Below are 20,534 nucleotides of genomic sequence, written 5' to 3'. Positions count from 1 at the left end.
TTATGTTCTTCAGCTCTCTGACATAACACAACCCTCCCCCTAATGAACCTGCCACAGTGGAGTCTCCCGTTACCACGGCACTGAGAGAGTTGCCATTGGAAATGCGGTAGTCTTGACACCTTCCGGGCCAGGTTTCCCTAGGTGAGAAATGCAGCCCGCTGTTAAAGGTCTGTGGGCGAGAGAGAGAAAAGAAAAGGAAAAGAGCTTGGGCAGTTACGGTATGCGTTTAGAATGCTGGATTCTCTCACTGTTGAAGACCTCTGACCAGCAACCAACTACACTGAACACTAGTGCAAAGTGTTGGTCTCGTGTTTCATGAGCTGAAATAAAAGATCCTAGAAATGTTCAATACGCACAAAAAGCTTCTTTCTCTCAAAGTTTGTGCACAAATTTGTTTACATCCCTGTTAGTGAGCATTTCTCCTTTGCCAAGATAATCCATCCACCTGACAAGTGTGGCATATCAAGAAGCTGATTAAACAGCATGATCATTACACAGGTGTACCTTGTGCTGGGGACAATAAAAGGCCACTAAAATGTGCAGACAGAATTCAGCTGAGTTAATGCTTTAACTTTCTCAACGGTCACCATGTTGGCATTAAAAGTTCCAACACGATTCCATTGTTGTGAGACGCCAACCCTGTGTTTTCAAATCAGGTTGAGGTAACAAAGCTACTTTTAATTGATTTAAATGAAAGATTCACCCATTTGAAATATATCTTATTTGTGCATTTTTGAGCAATGTTCTGTCTTTCCTTTAATTGTCCAACTGAGTTTAGCTGAACAACAATATTGGGTCTCAACATTTCTTCAACAGAACATTGATTACTTCTAGGAGGGAAGGAAGTATGCAGTATTCATGCCCAGCCCTGACCTGACCTACTGTGGCTCCATTGATAAGGGAGTATGCAGTATTCTTGCACAGCCCTGACCTACTGCCGCCCCATTGATTCAGAATGTATAGTCCTTCTAGTGGTGTGATGGTCTTACTACACCCAGGCTCTACCCAGGCTCTACTGCGTCAAATCCGGTACCATACTATCAGTACTATCCACCTGGGCGCAGTTTTTCAACACATTTAATCCAGATCAAATTAGTGTGTTGCCTCAATCCAGGTCTCATAGTGTTCCTCCTTCAGTTTCGAAAGACATAGACATGTCATGGGATTATATCAAATGTTCTTGGTTGTATCATTTGATGTGATATGTTCGAGATTTTGTTCAGTAAAATTGCATCAAAATTGGATGGACCACATCTGAAGGGGAACAGAATTGAACCCAACACAGGATAATTTTGATCTGGATTCATTTTCATTTTGAAAAACTAGGCCCTAGTGACCCTGTAAACACACTCAAGCTGCCGGCTTGAGCACAGAATAAGACCTTGTGCTGTTGTTCTCATTTGGTAGGTAAAGATAGATTTGTACATCTGTTGCTCAAATATCAGTTCAATTGATAAATCAATTGGCCATGTACATAATTTCTTAGGCCATAGACTAGGAAAACCTCAATGTTTTAATGCTAGAATCTGAACAGTTCTCTTTCAGCTACAAAATATGGTACAGAGAATTTGATTGATGGCTTGATTGAATACCAATGTTGGAATACCAATGTTACCCACACGGTGGTGCTGTTTGATCATTTATTTGATGTCATTAAAACCCCTTCTGACCTTGACTTCATGAAAGAGAAACAAATACTGTATATTTGCGAAAATGAGAAGGATCCGGAATAAAAAGAAGTTGATGAACATGAAAAGAATGGACTAAGAGGATAAATAAATGACTCTTTCTTACAACTATTCGAGCAACATCTCTATTCTTGGAAAATCAGCATGGACTTTTTCCATAACTAGAAGGCCTGAATGTTTAGAGAGGAAGGATCAAATGTGATACTGTATCAGAGAATAAAAAAAAATAAAAAAAATTCAATAGTGATTAAACACAAGACTGGCTGAATTGAATCACAAGACAATGAACCATGACAAAAAGAATCACGCTGAAACCAATGTATTTCAAATTCCAATGGCTTTATTTTATGTATATAGATTTGTTTATATATATATATATTTATAATAACTTTCACCTCAATTGCTTGATTATCATTTTTTTTTGTTCTGTTAAATTCAAAACAACAGGACATAAAGACCAAGGCATTCCACATGATCATATATTACAAAAGAGTAAAGAAAAATTCAGGGTGCGTGCACATCGTGCACACACATACATAATACATCGGCTTTTCTTTTAGTATAAAGAATTGAAATATGGGAAACGACTGCATCCATTGAGACATAAACAAGCACACAGACAAAAAGAAGGAGGAGTGAGAGGGAGAGAGGAGGAGAGCGTTAGAAGGTCCAATGCAGCTGTTTTTTATCTCAATAGCAAATCATTTCAGAGTAACAGTTAAGTACCTTACGGGGATTGTTTTCAATTGAAATGGTCAAAAATAAGTACAAATAGCTTCTTAGCAAAGAGCAATTTTGCTAGGAATGTCTGGGAGTGGTTTGAGTGAGGAGGGGAAAACTGAAAACTAGCTGTCATTTGTCTATTAACTCATTTACTGGTGATATCACCAGGCAGGCCTAAACTCCATCCCACCAAAACAGCCTAAGATTTCAGGTGGTCTTTTCAACAGCTCTTACACTAAACAGTCATTATCATCATTTTCACAATTTCACAGTAGGGGAGATGGGTAAATTGAGCCATTTTTTATATTCAGCATCACTCTGTCAAGGAAATAGTATTCTTTCTAACAAAGATATCTACATGTATTTCAGGATGTTGTGTATCCCTGGAAATAGTCAGATATTCATGTACTGTAAACATTACAGTTTTTAAAACATAGCTTGTCCCAAAAAAGTGGTCTCTTGGCACAATTTATCCAGGTTATGGGATAAGTTAAACCTCCTACAATTATCTGTACTAAATTAAATATTATCCCTACCTTTCTAAAACCATGCCTATCTTTTGTTTCCCAAATACAACTCAACACCATCACAAATGGCATTTTTGTCTTTTAGTCATTTTGAAGCATCTTTAAACAAAGGCTTTAATACCTCAGAAAAAGGTAGTCTTTTTAAACACCGTTGTTACGTCATATCCCAGCGGTTATGCCTGGGAAGAAAACACTTCAACTTGCTCAACTTGCCATTGGCTCAACGATGGGCTCAACTTGCCCCAAGGCAAACACATTTGGACTATATATTTGCCCACACAGCTACAAGGATGCACTTTCATGCTTGATTTAAGACCTCATAAATGTAGCTTTTAGAGACTGATGTATAAAACATCTTAAAATGATCGACTTTGGTTTAGATACAAGCATCATGAAACCTCTACACAAAAGCGTTTCCAAACGGTTTTGTCCCGCGACCCCATTTTAAACATTTTAAATGAATCGCGACCCCACCATATAAAGACAATAATGTAATCAATTGACAATGTTAACTTTGTAATTGGACTATGACAGTCTGTTACAAATCAGTCTGAAAGTATTTAATTCTGCTGGAAATATGGGTTGAAGTGACTAAAATGCATCAGAAAGGTATTGGGAAGTTCAGATCCTCAGGCAATACTTTTGTCTGATCTTCTGTATTGTTGATGATTTTCTTTTTCCAACAGCCTGACTTACTGCCTGGTCTTGTCCACTCTGTTCTATTGAGTCATTGTGGGCATTGTAGAGGGAAACAAAATACTCTTTCGAAACCGTTAGAAAGAGACACACATTAGGAAGAAAACAGAAATGGCTCTGTTTTTTTTACAACCACTTCCAGCGGCTACCGGAGGCTACGGACCTAATGTTTCGACCCCATTTTCAAAAGACTCCTAGTTTGGGAAACGCTGCTCTGACACAATGAATTAATTTGATTTGGCTAAAATCTGTTGTTTAAAAAAAAATCTAACTGGCTTACCACTTTTTCCATATGGTTTCTACCTTCACAGACTCCACAAAATGACTTTCTTAAATATTTAGTCAAATTATACATTTTATTTTTATGATTTCCTTAACACAAGGGTTGCTCAACTTACCCCATAGGCTCAACTTAACCCACTCCCCCCTATTATTTCAACCTCATAGTGTGGAAATATATATAAAACACAAGAAAATCACGTTTGACTGCACTGGGCCTTTAAGAGAAGAACTGTGAAAATAACTAAACAACAGTATTATAATTGTAGAATATTGTTGTATAGTTTGAAGCAAACATGGGTGACATTTTAGAATGATAATGAATCTTATTTACAAAAGGGGGATATGGAGAGTACAGCGAATGTGTGTTGTTGTGTCTGTATGTTTGTCAGGTGAGACACACACTGAGGAAAAGTGCTGCTCAAAAGGCCCTCCAAGAACTGTTACAGACCGTTACTGTACCCACAGAAAATGAGCTTCAATACAAACCCTCACACACATATTCGCACATTCATTATTATGCGCACACACACACACACACACACACACACACACACACACAATTCAAGGAACCACAGCAATGTATTTAATGAACAATTTCAGCCAATTTAATTCCTCCCTTATCTTTGATGCTGCGGTTGTTTCTCCTGCGTCAATCAAAAACAACAGGCCTGACTGTTTCAGTATCTCAGCGCTGTGGGAACATGACCATGAAGCCAAAACGCATTTCACTTTAACGCCAAACCATGCCGAGTGCCTGTCAGAATTAGTCATGATTGCATTAACGTCAGCACAGGCCAGGGTGATGAAACAACGGCTCATCCAAAGTGCGAGAGAAATTAGCAAAACACATTTCAAAAGCTGTCAGTGTTAACACAGTTCAAGATAACAAAACAAGACAGTGCTCTTTGAAATGGTTGTACAATTATGTTCACACCAAGCCAACCAGAATGAGTGATGGAACGCGGTCACTCCAACATGCTCAGATCAACCAATCAGCCGCCTTCTCGGACAGGTCTCCTTGGGAACAGAAATATTCAGAATATCTCTCGGTCTATGGAACTGCCTGGTTTCAACAGCATAGCTATGAAGAGACACCAGTTGAAAGCGGTGTTCAAGACGAGGCACAGCTGTGATGGTCACAGTAGCTGGTGATATAAACGACACCGACTCAGAGGAAGAACAGAGGAGAAGCTCTCCTTCTCTCTCTTATGTCTTACTCCTCTGGACCAGCAGCTCAACCCACAGAGTAGAGAAGAAGAGACAAGCTAGGCTGCGGTCGACACTAGCGGAATACCATTCATTTGTTACCGAGATCGAATTCTTCTCTGGTGCAAGTTGGCCACGTTTTTTTAACTAGACAAGAGACGTATGGCCTCAAACATCTCTGCTCTGCCCCATAGCCCTTGTTGACTGCACGCAAACACACACACACAGATCTGAGCCCTGGTAATCTAAGCGAGTCTGGGCAGATGGTGCAGGACTATCAACATGGAAAGCTGGGGCCCCAAGACACACAGGTCTCACCGACAGAGCAACAGCCTTTCTAGGAAAAAACAACTAGAGAAATATCGAAAAGGAGAAAGACAAACTGTGGTGGTCGATTTGTGTACGAGCCACAAAGCGTCAACTAAAAATAAACTACCATAATGGATAGAACTGTTGAATAAACCAGTGAAGAATCTCAGGCATCTAGATGCTGCAGCTAGAAGAGAGGTTGACTGCTGTTTGGCACTGACAGATGAGCGCTGTCCTTGGATGGAGGGAGATGGAATGAGAGAGGAGAGTTGGAGAGTTGAGGGAGAGCAATGAGGAAATCGATTTATGTGATAGGTGTGAAATGAGTTGATGAGCAAATGCCTACCTTGGTAGAGAGTGATTCTCCGTGGCTGTGGCTGGATGATGGAATAAACAATGAACAGTGTGGTATCATAATTACTTCTCATTTGGTGGTGAAATAGATTCAGCATGGGGGTACTGATTTAGGAATGTTCTAAAATGCCAATAAAACCTCAAAGTAATGACTCCTCTCATGGATAAATAAAACGAATATTAACTGCAAAACTATTATTGCGTTATGCATGATAAACAGCAGTGTTGTGTGTATGGCGTTTTTGTTGGTTATCACGTCAGGCCTCTGTGGTGAGATGGGGTAAAGTAGGATGGTCGACTGCATGGCTGCTGTGAGACACATTGGGAATGAACAGACACAGGATACAGTCAAGAAGTACCTTAGCTAATAACCAAGTAGGAATCATTCAACACTAGTGATGAAGCACCCAACAAGGACTTGCTACCTGCAGATAAAACCCTTCATTCAACAGATCTTTGTGCAACTGAATTTAAGTCCCATTCACTCACACATCCACCCATTCCATATCTTCAAGGCAGCATCCTCTCAGTGTATGTTTCACGGGGGACAGAAACGGAGTCGAAAGGTGTACGAGTTTGTACGTGCAGGTTTTGTTTGGAAAGCAAGTCAACGTTTGGGGTGTCTCATTCCATACTTAACCATGCAGAACATTGAACACATATTAAACACTTAGCATTTTTTCCCCCCAAATGCAGGTCTTTTTTTCCTCTTTTAGTACAGCGTGGTTTAAGCTACACAGAACACGAAAGTACCAATCAACCAGGTTGGACATATTGCTTTAAACCACAAAATTGTTTATACGTCATGCATGCCACATAGATGGTATTATGTTTATACAAAAATAACACCAGTGTCTATTACTGTGCATCATATCAATGACAGAAAGTTCTTTTTCGGTCTTTTCTCAATTAGATACAATTGAAAATGTATTAAAACACAAGAACTGGTTCGGGTAAATATCGTCCTACGTAAAATAAGGGGTTATGACTTTAAACTGTGATATTCCAGTTTTCAAACCTTTTTTGTTTTGTTTTATTATTTACAACTGCGGAGAAGCTTCCCCAAAGAAATCCCCCAAATCGAAAGAAATAAAAATCTATCTTAGAAAGAGAAGCAATGCAGTCCATTACAGTTGACAGGTATTGCACAATGCCTTAGCAATTTCATTTTGTCATACATGAGTCATTATTGAGACCTGTGCAATGAGAAGGAACAGATCTTACAGATTGGTCAGAAGCCACGGTGGGCTTATCCATCAGAGAAACCGAACATCGGCTTTATCAGGTCGGTCCTAGCCGTTCTTTAGTTCTCCCTCCACCTCAGACATGCAGACCTGTTGGTCTGCTTCTGTTGTACAGTTGTGCCAAGGTACAAATAAACAAAAAACAACAAACAAAAACATTGGGGTGTTTCTAGAGGATGGAGTATATGTTCACCTGTGGGATGGAATGGGAGGGCAACCAGTAAGAGATCACAACAGCACAACCAAGGCCATGGCAATAGAAGAGGGACAATCTTAGTGACGCTTCAAGCTCTTTGTATTCTCTGTCCACGTTTACATGCAAAAACATTTGCTATTTTGGGGAGATGGTAAACAAGGAAAACACCTTCACCTGACAATAATCGTTTAAAACAATCTGTGCAAAAATAAAAAAGGACACAAAAGCAACGATTGTACAAAGCAAGACTTTGGCAGAACATTCTTAAAGCTATGCTTGGTGATCCCTGACTGGTTGCCCCCTGTTCATTACCAAGAGTTATAAGTTAAGTTCAACATCATCCTATGACAATATTTACACATACTGAATGTATAAGCGCAGTCTTCCAAATAGAGTAAGTCAGAAGAAAAGAAAAGATTCCAATTGAAAATGTGTCCCCAAAATGAGACCGTCTAATGGTCGAACGGACACCACATCGAAGGCATCTAGTTTCTGTTTATGGACAAAAACAGGAAGAGGAAGTGATGTCACTACCAGTTTAACAGCTCTACTCTCTTCCCATAAACAGTGTTCTAAGCCATTAGAATTAAAAGGATAATGCTGAATTTGGATGAAATTCATGCCCTCTTTGACAAGTCGACTAATGTCACTACACAGGCATCCGAGAGCACCGATCCTCTCACAAAATAAGTTAAACTCGCAGTCATATTAGTCTGAAAGAACAGAAAAAAAATTAACAAATACATTTATATAGAGATTAAAAAATATATATATACCCCCAATTAATTTAGCAAATCTTCAATGTTCTGTATACTACCATGTTCTATTTCACTCACTTTCATTGGACCACATTTGATTTAAAGGGATAGTTCGGGATTTTGACAATGAGGCCCTTTATTTACTTCCCCAGAGTCAGATGTGTGCAGTTTGAAGGAAGTTGCTAACTAGTGTTAGCACAATTGATTTAGCATTAGCCCCTGAAACTACCTCTAATTTCCTTCCTACTGGACGCAGATACATAAAAAAACAGTGTCCACGAGTTCATCGGACTCTGGGGAAGTACTCTAGATAAAAGGGCCTCATTGCCAAAATCCCGGACTATCCCTTTAAGCTATTGAAAGAAATAGCAGAATTTAAGATACTCTCTTTAAGACTGTATATAGTGAAAGGGAAAGGGGCGGTAAGACTAGATTGCTGAAAGAGTATGTCCAATCACATGACCTACAGTGAGTAAACAATTTATTTTAATTTAGTTAGCCCCAGCATCAGACGACCAAGCATGGTTTACAAATGTGGCATAAATATACTGTATATAGAACGGCAAAAACATGTTACACCGTCGATTGATCTTATTCACGGTCTGTACTGTCAGCAAAACTCTTCAGCCTATACATATTTATATATTTCCAAAAAGTACTTAATATAAAAATACAGAAGAAGAATTGTAAAAAATGAACAGAAAACATTGAGTTTCTATGAAAATCATGCAAGAAAGCTTCCCCATAACTATGTACTAAGACTCACGAAAGCAAGGGAATGAAGGAGACTAGCCGGTTGGAGTGAAGTGCAGCGCGAGCAGGCTTACTGCATCCAGGCTGACTATGTTCTGTAAACATCGTAGTGGTCCATGACTTATATACTGTATCGGCAGTGACACATTATTTTGTCTTTGTTTTTTTTTTGTTGGTCAGGGGGAATAGAAAGGAAACCTCAATAACGATGGGATACAAAACAACAACGACAACCTAGAAAATATGGCTCTGAGTAAGTAGAAAAGGCGCATCACCAGAGGGTTCTATCGAAGTAAGCAACCTAGATATGAAAATAAGGTTGAAAATATGGCAGTAGTACATTACTGGTAATCGATAGCACACGTCCTGTCGAAGGGCGTCACAATCTCTGTCACAGAGTTGGTGGCCGGAGGCGGAAAAGGGGGTCAGCCCAAGTTAACACTCTCTCTACCATCATATACAACAATGACCAGGGGAATCATGCACCCAAAAAATCTTAGGGGGCACAAAGTACGTGAGGATGGCTAGGGGGGTGGTCCGGAGGGGTGGTAAGCCCACCGACCATAAATTGGAGAATTTTGCATTTTTCAAACATCTGAAGCAGCTTTTGTTCCTGTAATCTAGAGCCATAATCATTATGCTTAATTCTATGTAGAAAAATGTATATTTTTCTGAATATTTAAGCATACCAATTGAGCTGTCTGTATCCTTCTGACTGGTGGTTCTTAAAAAAAAATATATATACTTCTCTGCATCTCTGGTACAATATTGAAAGGAATGTGAGTCTTATTCAGTACATTTAGTTATTGCTTGCTTTTCTGAAGTCTACCAACCTTGCCAGCGGGCATGCCAGCTAAGAGGACGACAAGCTAGCTACTCTAACTGTATTGATAGCCTGAAATGGTTTCTTGGTAGCTAGTTATATAAAATTGCTAAGTGCCTAGTAGTATTACAGAGAGAGGAAAAAAAAAGGCCCCCAAAAAAAGATCTTTCAAAACATGACAAATCTGAGGGAGCACGTGCCCCTGTGCCCCCTACGGGCATGACACCTCTGACGACAACATACACTACTGAATACAGGAGCTCTCATACACAGCTCTGGTTGAGTCTATTTTTCTTCTTCTTAGAGTATTCCTCTTATTGTTACACCATTACCTGTGGTTGGTTGACATGTGGGGATGTGCTGTGTCCCTATCCTAGCAGCCCGGAGGAGGGAGGGTGGGAGGGAGCGGTGCCGGGTGAGGAGGGAGGGGGGAGATATTGGATTTATATCTGGGCCGCTCACGGTTGGCTCTCCCAGAGGCATGATGGGAGAGATCGATAGTCCCCTGTGTCACTCTGCAGCCAACACAGTGATGCTCGATAACAACATACAACACACTCACACCGCTAGCTAACAGGAACAAGCCCAACGCCCCTTCGTCGACAGTGTAAAACGAGGACTAGATTTGTCTTGTTAAGGTACAGAGAATGTATTTGTGTGGACTTGTTAATTTTTTGTGGATTTTTTTTGTTGAGACAGACTAAAGCAAAAACAATGACCCATTTCTGTCCACAGGAATACGTACGTCCTAACCCCACCCCAAATAATGTTTCACATAACCCATCTCTAAATTCCCATTCTACTCAACACAGATGAAACACAGATAATATACGTCATGAATACGAGCGATGGGGGTGAAATATCATTCACTTCACTCTGACGTTCTTAATCGTACTCCATAGAGGCAGTTTCATAAGCTGTCAACTTACTCTCAAGGGGCTGGGGAAAACCAGAACCCTGATTGGATGAGATAAGCATGAGGTCATCGGATGAGGGAGATACCTCCACATCGTCTTGCCATGACCCTGCTCCACAGAGAGGGGGTGCCCTCTGGCTCTAGCCTGCTGCAAGCTTTACTTTGAAAATGTTGTTTTAAGAGAATTCACTTTTCTGTTAAAATATCATAGCATTCTTTACACTGTCCTTCAACAAAAACAGGATAAATCATAATGGAATCATGTCAAATGGACCCAGAAGAACCAAATTAAAGTGAGAAATGTTTAGATGATTGAACCTATATTGTTGAAACGCTGTAGTGTGTCAGAATCAATGAAGACATGGTTTCCTGCATTGAACTGAGTAACCCATTAGTACATCCTGCTTCAAAACAGATCAAATGCATACATGCTGTACAATTAAAACACAGATTGAGAAATAGAGAAGAGAAACTTAGTAGCTGAAAGCTGTTAATCACATGGGCCATGTACATCTGATCATCCAATCAGCTTGGAGCGTTGAGCCTATAAAGCATATATACAGTTAACTGCCAAAATAAAGGAAACACCAAAAGTGTCTTAAATAGGGCGTTGGGCCACCACGAGCTGCCACAACAGCTTAAATGCGACTTGGCATAGATTCTACAAGTGTCTTGAACTCTATTGGAGGGATGTGACAGCATTCCTCCACGAGAAATTCCATAATTTGGTGTTTCGTCGATGGTGGTGGAAAATGCTGTCTCAGGCGCAGCTCAAGAATCTCCCATAAGCGTTCAGTTGGGTTGAGATCGAGGGACTGAGACACGTACACACACTTTAAACCCCCTATGCTCCTTTGAGGCCTCTTCTTCCAACCATGGAAGCCAAAATAATGGGCAACTGGGTATTTGTATACATGACGGGATGTTAATTGCTTAATTAGCTCAGGAACCACATCTGTGTGGAAGCACCTGCTTTCAATATACTTTGTATCCCTCACTTAAGTGTCTTCTTTATTTTGGCAGTTACATGTATGTACATACAATATTAATGTACACATGGGTATATTCTTAAAGTTCTGTGCCAGTTAGTGTATGCAGAGTATAAGCTAGTACAGAAGGATAAACATGTTGCGTTTCAGTTCTAGGCTACTCTGAGGTTAAAAAAACAAACAAAAAAAAAACTGATATAAAACCCCAAAGATGGACAGAAGGACAGGCTACGGCCTTCGACGGAGCAGATTGGTGGACCCCAAATGGTCCTTCCCACCCATGAGTTAGGGGCACAATGTGATTGGATGCTCTGCATGTCACTCTTCTGCACAGACTTAAAGGGCACACGCGACACAGTCAGTGCAAGCCGATGAGAATGGCAAGGTGGGGGTGGTCAGGTGAAAGGTGGATGTAGGGTTCAGGAAGTGGAGGGAAGAGGTGAAGAGGGAGAGGCGCTGGGACCGGGACCCCTTGCCCACTCTGGGTGCACCCTCTGTGGGATGAGTCTAAGGATCTGAGGGGCGCACCGCTGGTCCTCCTCATGGTGGAGGAGAGGAACTGCAGGGGGGGAGCCAGCTGGCCGACGGGTGGATGGATAGATCAGAGCGGAGGAGAAAAGAGGAGGTGATCAGCAGGAGGTCTCGTGGCTGACGTCTGGAGCTTCTCCCCCCCCAGTCGAGGAGCTGGGGATGGGTTGGATCTCCATATCCGCCTCATCGCTGCTGGACTCCTCTCTCTCAGGGATCTGCGCCTCCTCCTCAGACAGGGGGACAAACTCAGGGTGGGCCATGAAGTTATGGATGGAGTTTCTGGATTCTGGGTTCTCTAGCCCCGGGTAAAGGGAGCTACGGAACGCATTGACCACCTTAATCTTTTAGAGAGACCGAAGAGAGAGCGAGAGAGGGGGAGAGACAGGGGAGATAAAGAGGGGAAAGATGGAGAGAAAGAGAGATAAATAAAAAGGACAGTTAGTATGAGGGTCCTGGCTCGGTCTTCCTGTGATGATGGCGATGAGAGGAGTCAGGCAGACAGGCAGGGGTTTATGGGTAATCTGCTGGGGGGGGCAAAAGGTGGTCAGTGAGAGGTGGGATGTGAAGGATTTTGGGATGTCATGGTCGCTCTTTGCAGTCTCGATCACTCACCGATCATTAAATCAAACAGCAAGCAAAAGGAAGACAAACAACCCCCAAATCATACACACAAAAACCTCCAGTCCACTACAATACAGTACATAAGAGCGAAGTGGAAAATAGAGAAGGAGCACCGCAAAACAAATAGAGCACAAAAACACAGAATAATACTAAAATACCAACTTACGAGGTGGGAACAGTTGATGATGACGGTGGACGGATATTTAGCAAGCATCAGGAGCACAACCACACAGCTACTTAATTCTACAACACCCCCCCTCCCCCAAACACCCTGACACATACAGTGCTATCTGAGGCTACAAGCTGCAGTCTCTTATCACTGTGACGCTAGGATGCACACCAACACACCAGCCTACACACAGCTACAGAACAGCACAGCTAGCTGGCAGCATCTCAATGTCCTTGAATAAAGGGATGTAGGGAGTTGTCTGTTGGGCTCCCTGGTTGACGACCAACGACGAGTGGGATATTTGGTGTGATAGGTGGGAGTGTGGTGAGGGAAAGTGCAGGAAGAGCTAGATGATGAGAAGACTTTGGTAGAGGGCATGAAAGGTTGACGCTGCAATGGGGGAAAAAACATGCACTTCATACACACAAACACACACGCACAGTACACACTCAGCCTTTCACACAGAAACACGTATAGTACACACTCAACCTGTGGTGTGGTACAGATTATAGTCTAATGAGCTCTACTTTGGTGGACTGTATGTGGACCTCATCTCTACAATCAGCATCCAACCTCTGTGATGATTCTTGATATTTCAATTCTTATTTCAGGCAGACTTCTCTGGCTATGTGCGTATGTGTTTGTTTAAGAGAGCATTGTGATGTCGAACAAAAGATATTTCCATGGCTCCATTTCCGTGCCAGGAAGAAAATAGTCACACACACACACACACACACACACACACACACACACACACACACACGGTAAAACAAAGATGAAAACTACTGGTCTGTTATTGTTACCCTGTAGTCAGAAAGGAGAGCATCTTGGGAGAAGAGAGGGAGACAGTAGAAAGAGACATACGAGTGGGAGAGGATGGAAACATACGCAGAGCGAGAGAAGCAAGAGATGAAGGAGGGCAACATGGGGAATAGTATCAGAGAAAACAGAGTGAAAAACAAATAAGAAAAAGAGCAAAAGGTTTGGGAATCAAGGCCTACAGCAATTGGATCAGAAAGCGAAAGGAGAAAAGGTCATGGGTGAAAAAAATAAGTGATCATGTTAAACGACCACCATCCAGCAGCTCTAAATGTGTGCATAGATTGGGGATGGGGTCAGGGGTGAAAGGTAGAAGGTGACCTGCTTCATAACCGCATGAGCCTTTAAAGCTGATACAAATTCCTATGAGTTACGGAAAAAAGAAAAACAGCTACTTCAATTCCACTTTGTATTCTCAGTCTTACATGACCTATTTCACATATTTAGATATTTTCCACAGTATTCTTCAGTCCTAACCATCCTTTCTTCCTTTAATCATATTCACACGTTTTCCAGAGACTTTAGTTCAATTTGCAAATCCGTTACCTGCACCACCTCTTCCTTTACTCCAGAACCTCAGTGTGTGACGAGTGTCTCTGCAACCTTGCCTCTTAAGCCCAGGGCTTTAAGTCCTCTAATATGGGTTTGTGTGTGTGCGCGTCTACATTTGTGTGCAGTTCTCTAGGTTTCTAAGTCCTCTCATATCCGTCTGATCTCTGCGTGACTCTCGTGTGAGCGTGTTGGCGGTTGCGAAGATACACCATTGTACCACAGGCATCCATCACCCTTTTTACATAACAAAATGTGGTAGAAATATATGGCTATCTTTCTTCCCCATAAATCCCTTTTAGTGAGAAAAAAGCAGAGTGAGATGCAGAGGCTGTCATGGAGGAAGAAGTCAGCTCTGAGGTTGCCAGCCAAGTCTTTAATTTTTCTTTTTTATAAAACACACACTGAGTCATAAGTCCTCCCTGAATAGCGGACTGACAGGGAGAGGGAGGAGAGGGAAGAGAAGAAGACGAAGACAGAAAGACGACAAGACGAGAGAGACGGAGAAAGAGAGATTGAGGGCAAGGAAGAAAGAAAGATGCATGTGAAGTAGAAAAACGAGAGGGCCTCATCCATACATATGAGTTAGGGGGCAACTGGAGAAGAGAGACAGGGCGCGAGAGAGAACGAGAGAAAGGGGGAAGGAGAGAGAAGGGAGTAGCTGCAGCATCTGTCAGCCATCTCCCTGTAGCCCTCTGAGGGTGTGAGGGTGTGCGTGTGCGCGCGAGCGAGTGTGTGTTCGTGCGAGAGTGTGTGTGTGTGCGTGTGTCTCTCTCAGTACTCTGTTGCTGGGCAGACGGCATGTGTGTGTCTCGGAGGGGGGGAGGAAGTGGTGTGTCGTGGTGTGAGGAATGACGTCCCCCTTTTCTTCCCTCTCACCTCTCCATCCCTCCCTCTAGCAAAGGGCAAGGTCATCCCCCATCCCTCTGTCCCTCTCATCCGTACAGAGGAAGCTGCCTATCATATCTCACATGACTTAGCTCATCTCTCTTACTAAAACAGTCCAACACCATCACCGGAACAAATGGACTCTCTATACACTAACCACGCAGATGACTGCATGACTTCTGACACAGAATCAATCACTCACACACTCATTCAGTCATACACAGACTTTCTCCTTCTCCACACATGTATCCTCAGGGCTGGACATGGAGATGGCAGAACTATCAGTGACCAACTGTGACCAACTGTGACCATAGCCCTTTAAGGTGCCCCGTGTGTCTTTAGTAACAGTTGGAGAGAAGGTAGAAGATACATGCTTTCTGATATGTTGCCACTGGAAGTAGAAAACAGGAATCTGAAAAACACTAAACACTGCTCACGCACCCACCCACACACACACACCCACACACACACACACAGACAGACAGAGAGAGTGACAGAGAGTGACAGAGAGAGAAGTGCTGAGGCAGCTCAGTAAATGGAGTGATGCACGTTTATTAGACAATGCAATTAACCCTTCGCTATTAACCCCCGTGAGACCTCCTGGGCCCTGCCTCAGATAACGGCCTCTAAGATTAGGGCCTGCCTGCGGGATGTAACCTTTTCAGATTATACCCTGTGTGAGATTAGCCAGTCCAATTATCTCTCTACCGAGGCCGCTGTATTGCCAGACAGCCAGGGAAATAAAATGGATGCCAGGATTCCAGATGATAGGATTTTCAGAGTTAGGACTGAGACAGATTTGGTTCTTTGTAATTCCTGACAATTATTTTAGGTTGATCTCGTCTCACGGCGAGGTCTCACCTGGGTTAATACATGCAGATCATATTAGGAGTTTGGAGAACTCCAACCCGCAGGATGCACTGGGAAAGCCATAGGAAAGCCAGAGTGAACCGAGGAGAGAGTGAAACCGAGGAGAGAGTAAATAAAACAACGAGAGAGAAAGGGAACAAAGCAGACATAGAACAAGAGAAAGATAGAGAGACAATCATAGAGAGGAAGTAGTCAGCAGGCATCGGCAGGCTGTGGATGGGGTAATGACGGCATGTCAGCAATTAAATCAAGAAATCAAACAGTCAGTCATGCAGCATTCTGACTGGAGGAGAGGGAGGAGGAGGCGGCAGAGAAAAGATAGCTTGTTGTTAAGGGGTCGCCATCGCAACCGCTCACTCACTGCCTGCAGTGGAGGGGGAAGCAGCGGCGGCGGCTGCAGGAAGGGGCGGGGCCCCGGCAGAGTTGGCAGACAGGGAGGAAGAGGAAAGCCCTACGTGGGTGGGGCTAGAGACAGTTTTGGCGTCGTTGTGCTGGCTGACCACAGAGGGCTGGCGTCTCAATGCCCCCGGGACCGGAGCCTGACCCGTCTGGAACGTATAGACCACGTCCATCTGCAAACAACAGCCCACAGCATAGTCACAAGAAACAGAGAGACGTAGGGAGAGAAAGAAAGAGAGAAGGGGGCAAGGAGAGAGGGAGAGATAGAAAGAAGGGAGAGAGGAAAAGAGGAAGTGAAAAGAGGAAGGGAAAGATAGCAGAAAGAAACATTGTATGGGCAGAGCAGACAGTGGTTATTGCACAAATTTAGAAAATCCCTAAATCGTTAGTTGGAAGGGACAGAACAGGGGATTGGAGAGATTGAGGAAGAGCGGAATGAATGGAGAGGGAGAGGACTGGAAGGCCTGCCACTGAATGAAAGGGGTAATATTTTGTGACAGAGGAAAAAGGCTGAGGGCACTGGTAGGAGCGAGGGAGGGAAACAAACGAAGACGGCAGAGAGTGTTCCTACAGGCCACTGATAAAGTTTGGTGCAAAGTCGTCCTCCTCTTGCCAATTATGTCCTGGTTGTATTTGACTAACCAGCCGTGCTGACACACATACATCCTAACCACACAGCCCACCAGGATTAGACAGAGGGAAGGGAGGAGAATCAGAGGGGCAGATAAGGACCTAATTACCCCCCCACACACACACACACACACACACACACACACACACACACACACTCCCTTCTATCCTCCCTCCCCAGGAGAAAGAGAGTGAGGAATGCTCGACTGCATCTCTTCCTTTATCAGTGTGATGGGAGGATGGAGAGAGGACGGGAAGAGGGTGATAAATAGGGAAATTAAACTGAGGAAGTGGAACGTCGGAATGGGAATTAGAATCCGTCTCGAACGACACAGAAACCAACCTGGAAGAAACTAATAAGAACGGTCAATTATGGCGTTGTGTCCCAGTAAATGAGGAACATTTGTCAACAGTAAAATATGTTATTCAGTTCTAAATCTACACACATACGAATAAATACCTTAAAACACAATATAAAAGACAAAACATCTATTTCTGTATTATTCTGGTCAACCGTATTGAGAGTCTTTCCATTGTAAAAAAAAGAGAGTTAATGGACAATAGCAGAGGGAGAGAGGGCTAAAGGACGAGAAGAGAGAAAGATTCAGAAACAAATGTGAGACGAAGAGTTGCATACTTCAGATGAAGAAGAGGGTAGAAGGTTAGTCAGTTACAGGGTGCACAAACAGTATAGGCTTCTGGAGTGTGTGTGTGTGTGTGTGTGTGTGTGTGTGTGTGAGAGAGACAGAGAAAGAAAAAAAGAGAGAAAGTGAGCGAGAGATTAACAGACACTAGAGAGACAGGACTGGAGTCTTCCACAGCCCTGTAGATAATGAAATAGTTAAAAAGAAGAATGTTAAAGCAACCCACAACCCTCCATCCGCACCCCCAACGGCAGACCGAGAAAGACTGAACTCTTTTTGACCCACTGTACGAGAGGGACGTATACGTTTACATCCAAACAACACAACAAGCTAATCATCCTTCGCCCACTCTACAGGGGTTTTTGCTGCAGGTATGTTGTTTCAGCATTGTTTCAGCGTTAGCGAAGGCTAATGAGGCCCATAGGGACACAGGAATAGCCTCCGGACATGCTAGCGCTACGATTGCCTATAGCTCACTCCTGTAGGAGGGGAGAGCAGCACTGCCGAACCAAAGCTCGGCTTCTGGAAACGTCTCCATAGGCCCACTTTATTGTAGCGTTCACGGCCTAGGAATCCCACTCACGGGTCCGAAGAAAGGTCCCAACTTGGCCGATGCATTGTCGGGGAGAACGGGACCTTCTAAAACACACGGAGAGAGAGGAGGAGGTATTCTAAAAAGGGGAACACCGACAACCTTTTAGGTTTGTTTTGGGAAAACAACTCGAAAATAAACCATGACATTCTCTTCTGTTAGTTCTGAATGTTTCAAAGAATAAAAGCATTGTGTTTGGGACAAATCGTTCAATAAACCCTAAACCTCAACTGAATCTTGTAATGAACAATGTGGGAATTGAGCAAGTTGAGGAGACTAAACTGCTTGGAGTAACCCTGGATTATAAAAGCTGTCATGATCAAAACGTATTGATGCAACAGTAGCAAAGATGGGGAGAGGTCTGTCCATAATAAAGCGCTGCTTTGCTTTCGAAACATCCCCATCAACAAGGCAGATCCAACAGGCCCTAGTTTTGTTGCAGACGGACTACTGTCCATTCGTTTGGTCAGGTACAATTGGCCCAGAACAGCGCAGCATGGCTGGCCCTTAAATGTACACGTAAAGCTAACATTACTAATATGCATGTAAATCTCTCCTGGCTCAAAGTAGAGGAGAGATCGACTTCATCACTCCTTGCGTTTGACTTGTCGAATGCACCGAGCTGTCCGTTTAAACTACTAGCACACAGTTTGGACACCCATGCACACCCCAGAAGACATGCCAGAGGTCTCTTCACAATCCCCAAATCCAGAAGAGTATGGTGCACAGTACTACATAGAGCCATGACTACATGGAACTCTATTCCTAATTAATTAACTCATGCTAGCAGTAAAATGAGAAAGAGAAGAGATAAAAATACACCTTATGGAACAGCGGGGACTGTGAAGAGACACACACGTTGCATTTTGTATTGTTGATATGTGACAGTAGAGTGGTGGCCTGAGGGCACACACTTAATCTGTTGTGAAATGTATTGTAACATTTGTAATTATATAGAACTGCCTTAATTTGGCTGGACCCCAGGAAGAGTAGCTGTGAAATCTGGTGGGCATGGGAGTGGTGCCATCTCTACTGCACTGTGTGTGTGTGTGTGTGTGTGTGTATGTATGTATAGAGACAATGGACCTCGGCTTCCTCTCCACCTCCATTAGTCTTGCCACTCGGATTTCTTTGAGCAGTGGTGGCGCATGCAACAAATTTCCCGCAATTCGACATATTCTGCCATGGAACCAAGAGACAATTCTGCAGTTTGAAAGCTAGTTTCTTGCAATTCTGCACATTTTACCATTGCCTTTTTTGCTATCTATGTGCCTCAAATATGAAAGGGCCCCATTCCATGACATTTTGGGGAATTTCAGATTCACCCTGACTGTGTAGGTTTTATTCTGGAGGTTGTAAGTTTTCAAAGATGATCTAATAAATATATAGGTCCATTATCTTTTCTACATACTTTATATCTGGTTGTAGTCATTTAAATTTACACTGAAACTGTTTTACCATCACAAAATGTATTAAATGCAACACACACACACACACACGTGTCAAAAGTTTGGACTTTTCTATGTATGTGACCACCCCGGGGGTGTGTATGTGTCTCCTTCCGATACACCCACAGAGGAAACCCAGTGGAGTCCCCTGGCAGTTAAAGGGTGTGTGTGTGTGTGTGTGTCCCACTACATAAGGCATTTGGAGACCTGGTGAAAAGCTCTATTTGAATACAGTCTCTAAATATAAGCTAGCCAATGGTGTGTGTGTGTGCGCAACAGGCAGTAAGTGTGTTTCTGCTCCCCATCTCCCATCACAGTAAGTCTCTTCAACCCCAAGGCTGTGTACACTGAGACAGTTGGAGAAAGAAAGAAAGCGAGAGAGGGAGGGAGAGAGGGAGAGAGGGAGCGAGGGAGAGAGGGAGCGAGCGAAAGCGAGCGAGACGATCCTTTGTAGCAGCAACAGCAGTATTAGTATGATTCTGAGAGTCATCCATTATAACTCTCCATCAGGTTATATAGAGATATGTCTAGTTGTGTTGGTGGGTAGTGACTATCGCTAAAGGCAGGCCTCCAGTGTGTCTGAGTCGGGTTTCCACTCCCCCACCTGGGGGCCCAGAGCTACTGACACCTTACATCCCAGGGCCCATATTTACAAAGCGTCTCAGAGGAGTGCTGACGTAGGATCAGCTACTACCCTGCAACACTTCATACATACAGCCCCCTGGTATCTGATCTCCTCTTGATATTACCCATCTGGATCCTGACTCCCAACCCACCATTTTAGCGATCACTTAGTTAGAGAGCTATCCAGCTAAGGGGTGACAAGTTATACAGTAGAGACAGAGGTGGCATAGTGACAGGAAATCAAAGCCCAGACATCAGACTCTGTCACAGACTCTGTTGTCTCCCT

At 43.2% G+C, this 20,534-nt stretch overlaps 1 protein-coding gene across 8 annotated transcripts in view; it reads right to left on the bottom strand.

Moving 5' to 3' along the window:
* Window positions 1-9,596: 9,596 nt before the first annotated feature.
* LOC112244844 (plasma membrane calcium-transporting ATPase 1) overlaps window positions 9,597-20,534 on the bottom strand; it is a 144,911-nt gene continuing 133,973 nt past the window's right edge. For 5 of the 8 annotated variants that reach the window (XM_024412662.2, XM_024412663.2, XM_024412660.2 and 2 more), the window contains one exon: window positions 9,598-12,336. In XM_024412662.2, the coding sequence (XP_024268430.1) occupies window positions 12,094-12,336 (243 nt within the window). In that variant the 3' untranslated portion in view covers window positions 9,598-12,093. Of the gene's footprint in view, window positions 12,337-16,272; window positions 16,484-20,534 lie in introns of all 8 variants that reach the window. The other 3 variants (XM_042299353.1, XM_042299360.1, XM_042299363.1) reach the window with 2 other exon arrangements.

Source organism: Oncorhynchus tshawytscha, linkage group LG02 (genome assembly GCF_018296145.1).
Source record: "Oncorhynchus tshawytscha isolate Ot180627B linkage group LG02, Otsh_v2.0, whole genome shotgun sequence".
In the NCBI taxonomy this organism is placed as follows: Eukaryota; Metazoa; Chordata; class Actinopteri; order Salmoniformes; family Salmonidae; genus Oncorhynchus; species Oncorhynchus tshawytscha.
This window is presented reverse-complemented; position numbering and strand designations above follow the sequence as displayed.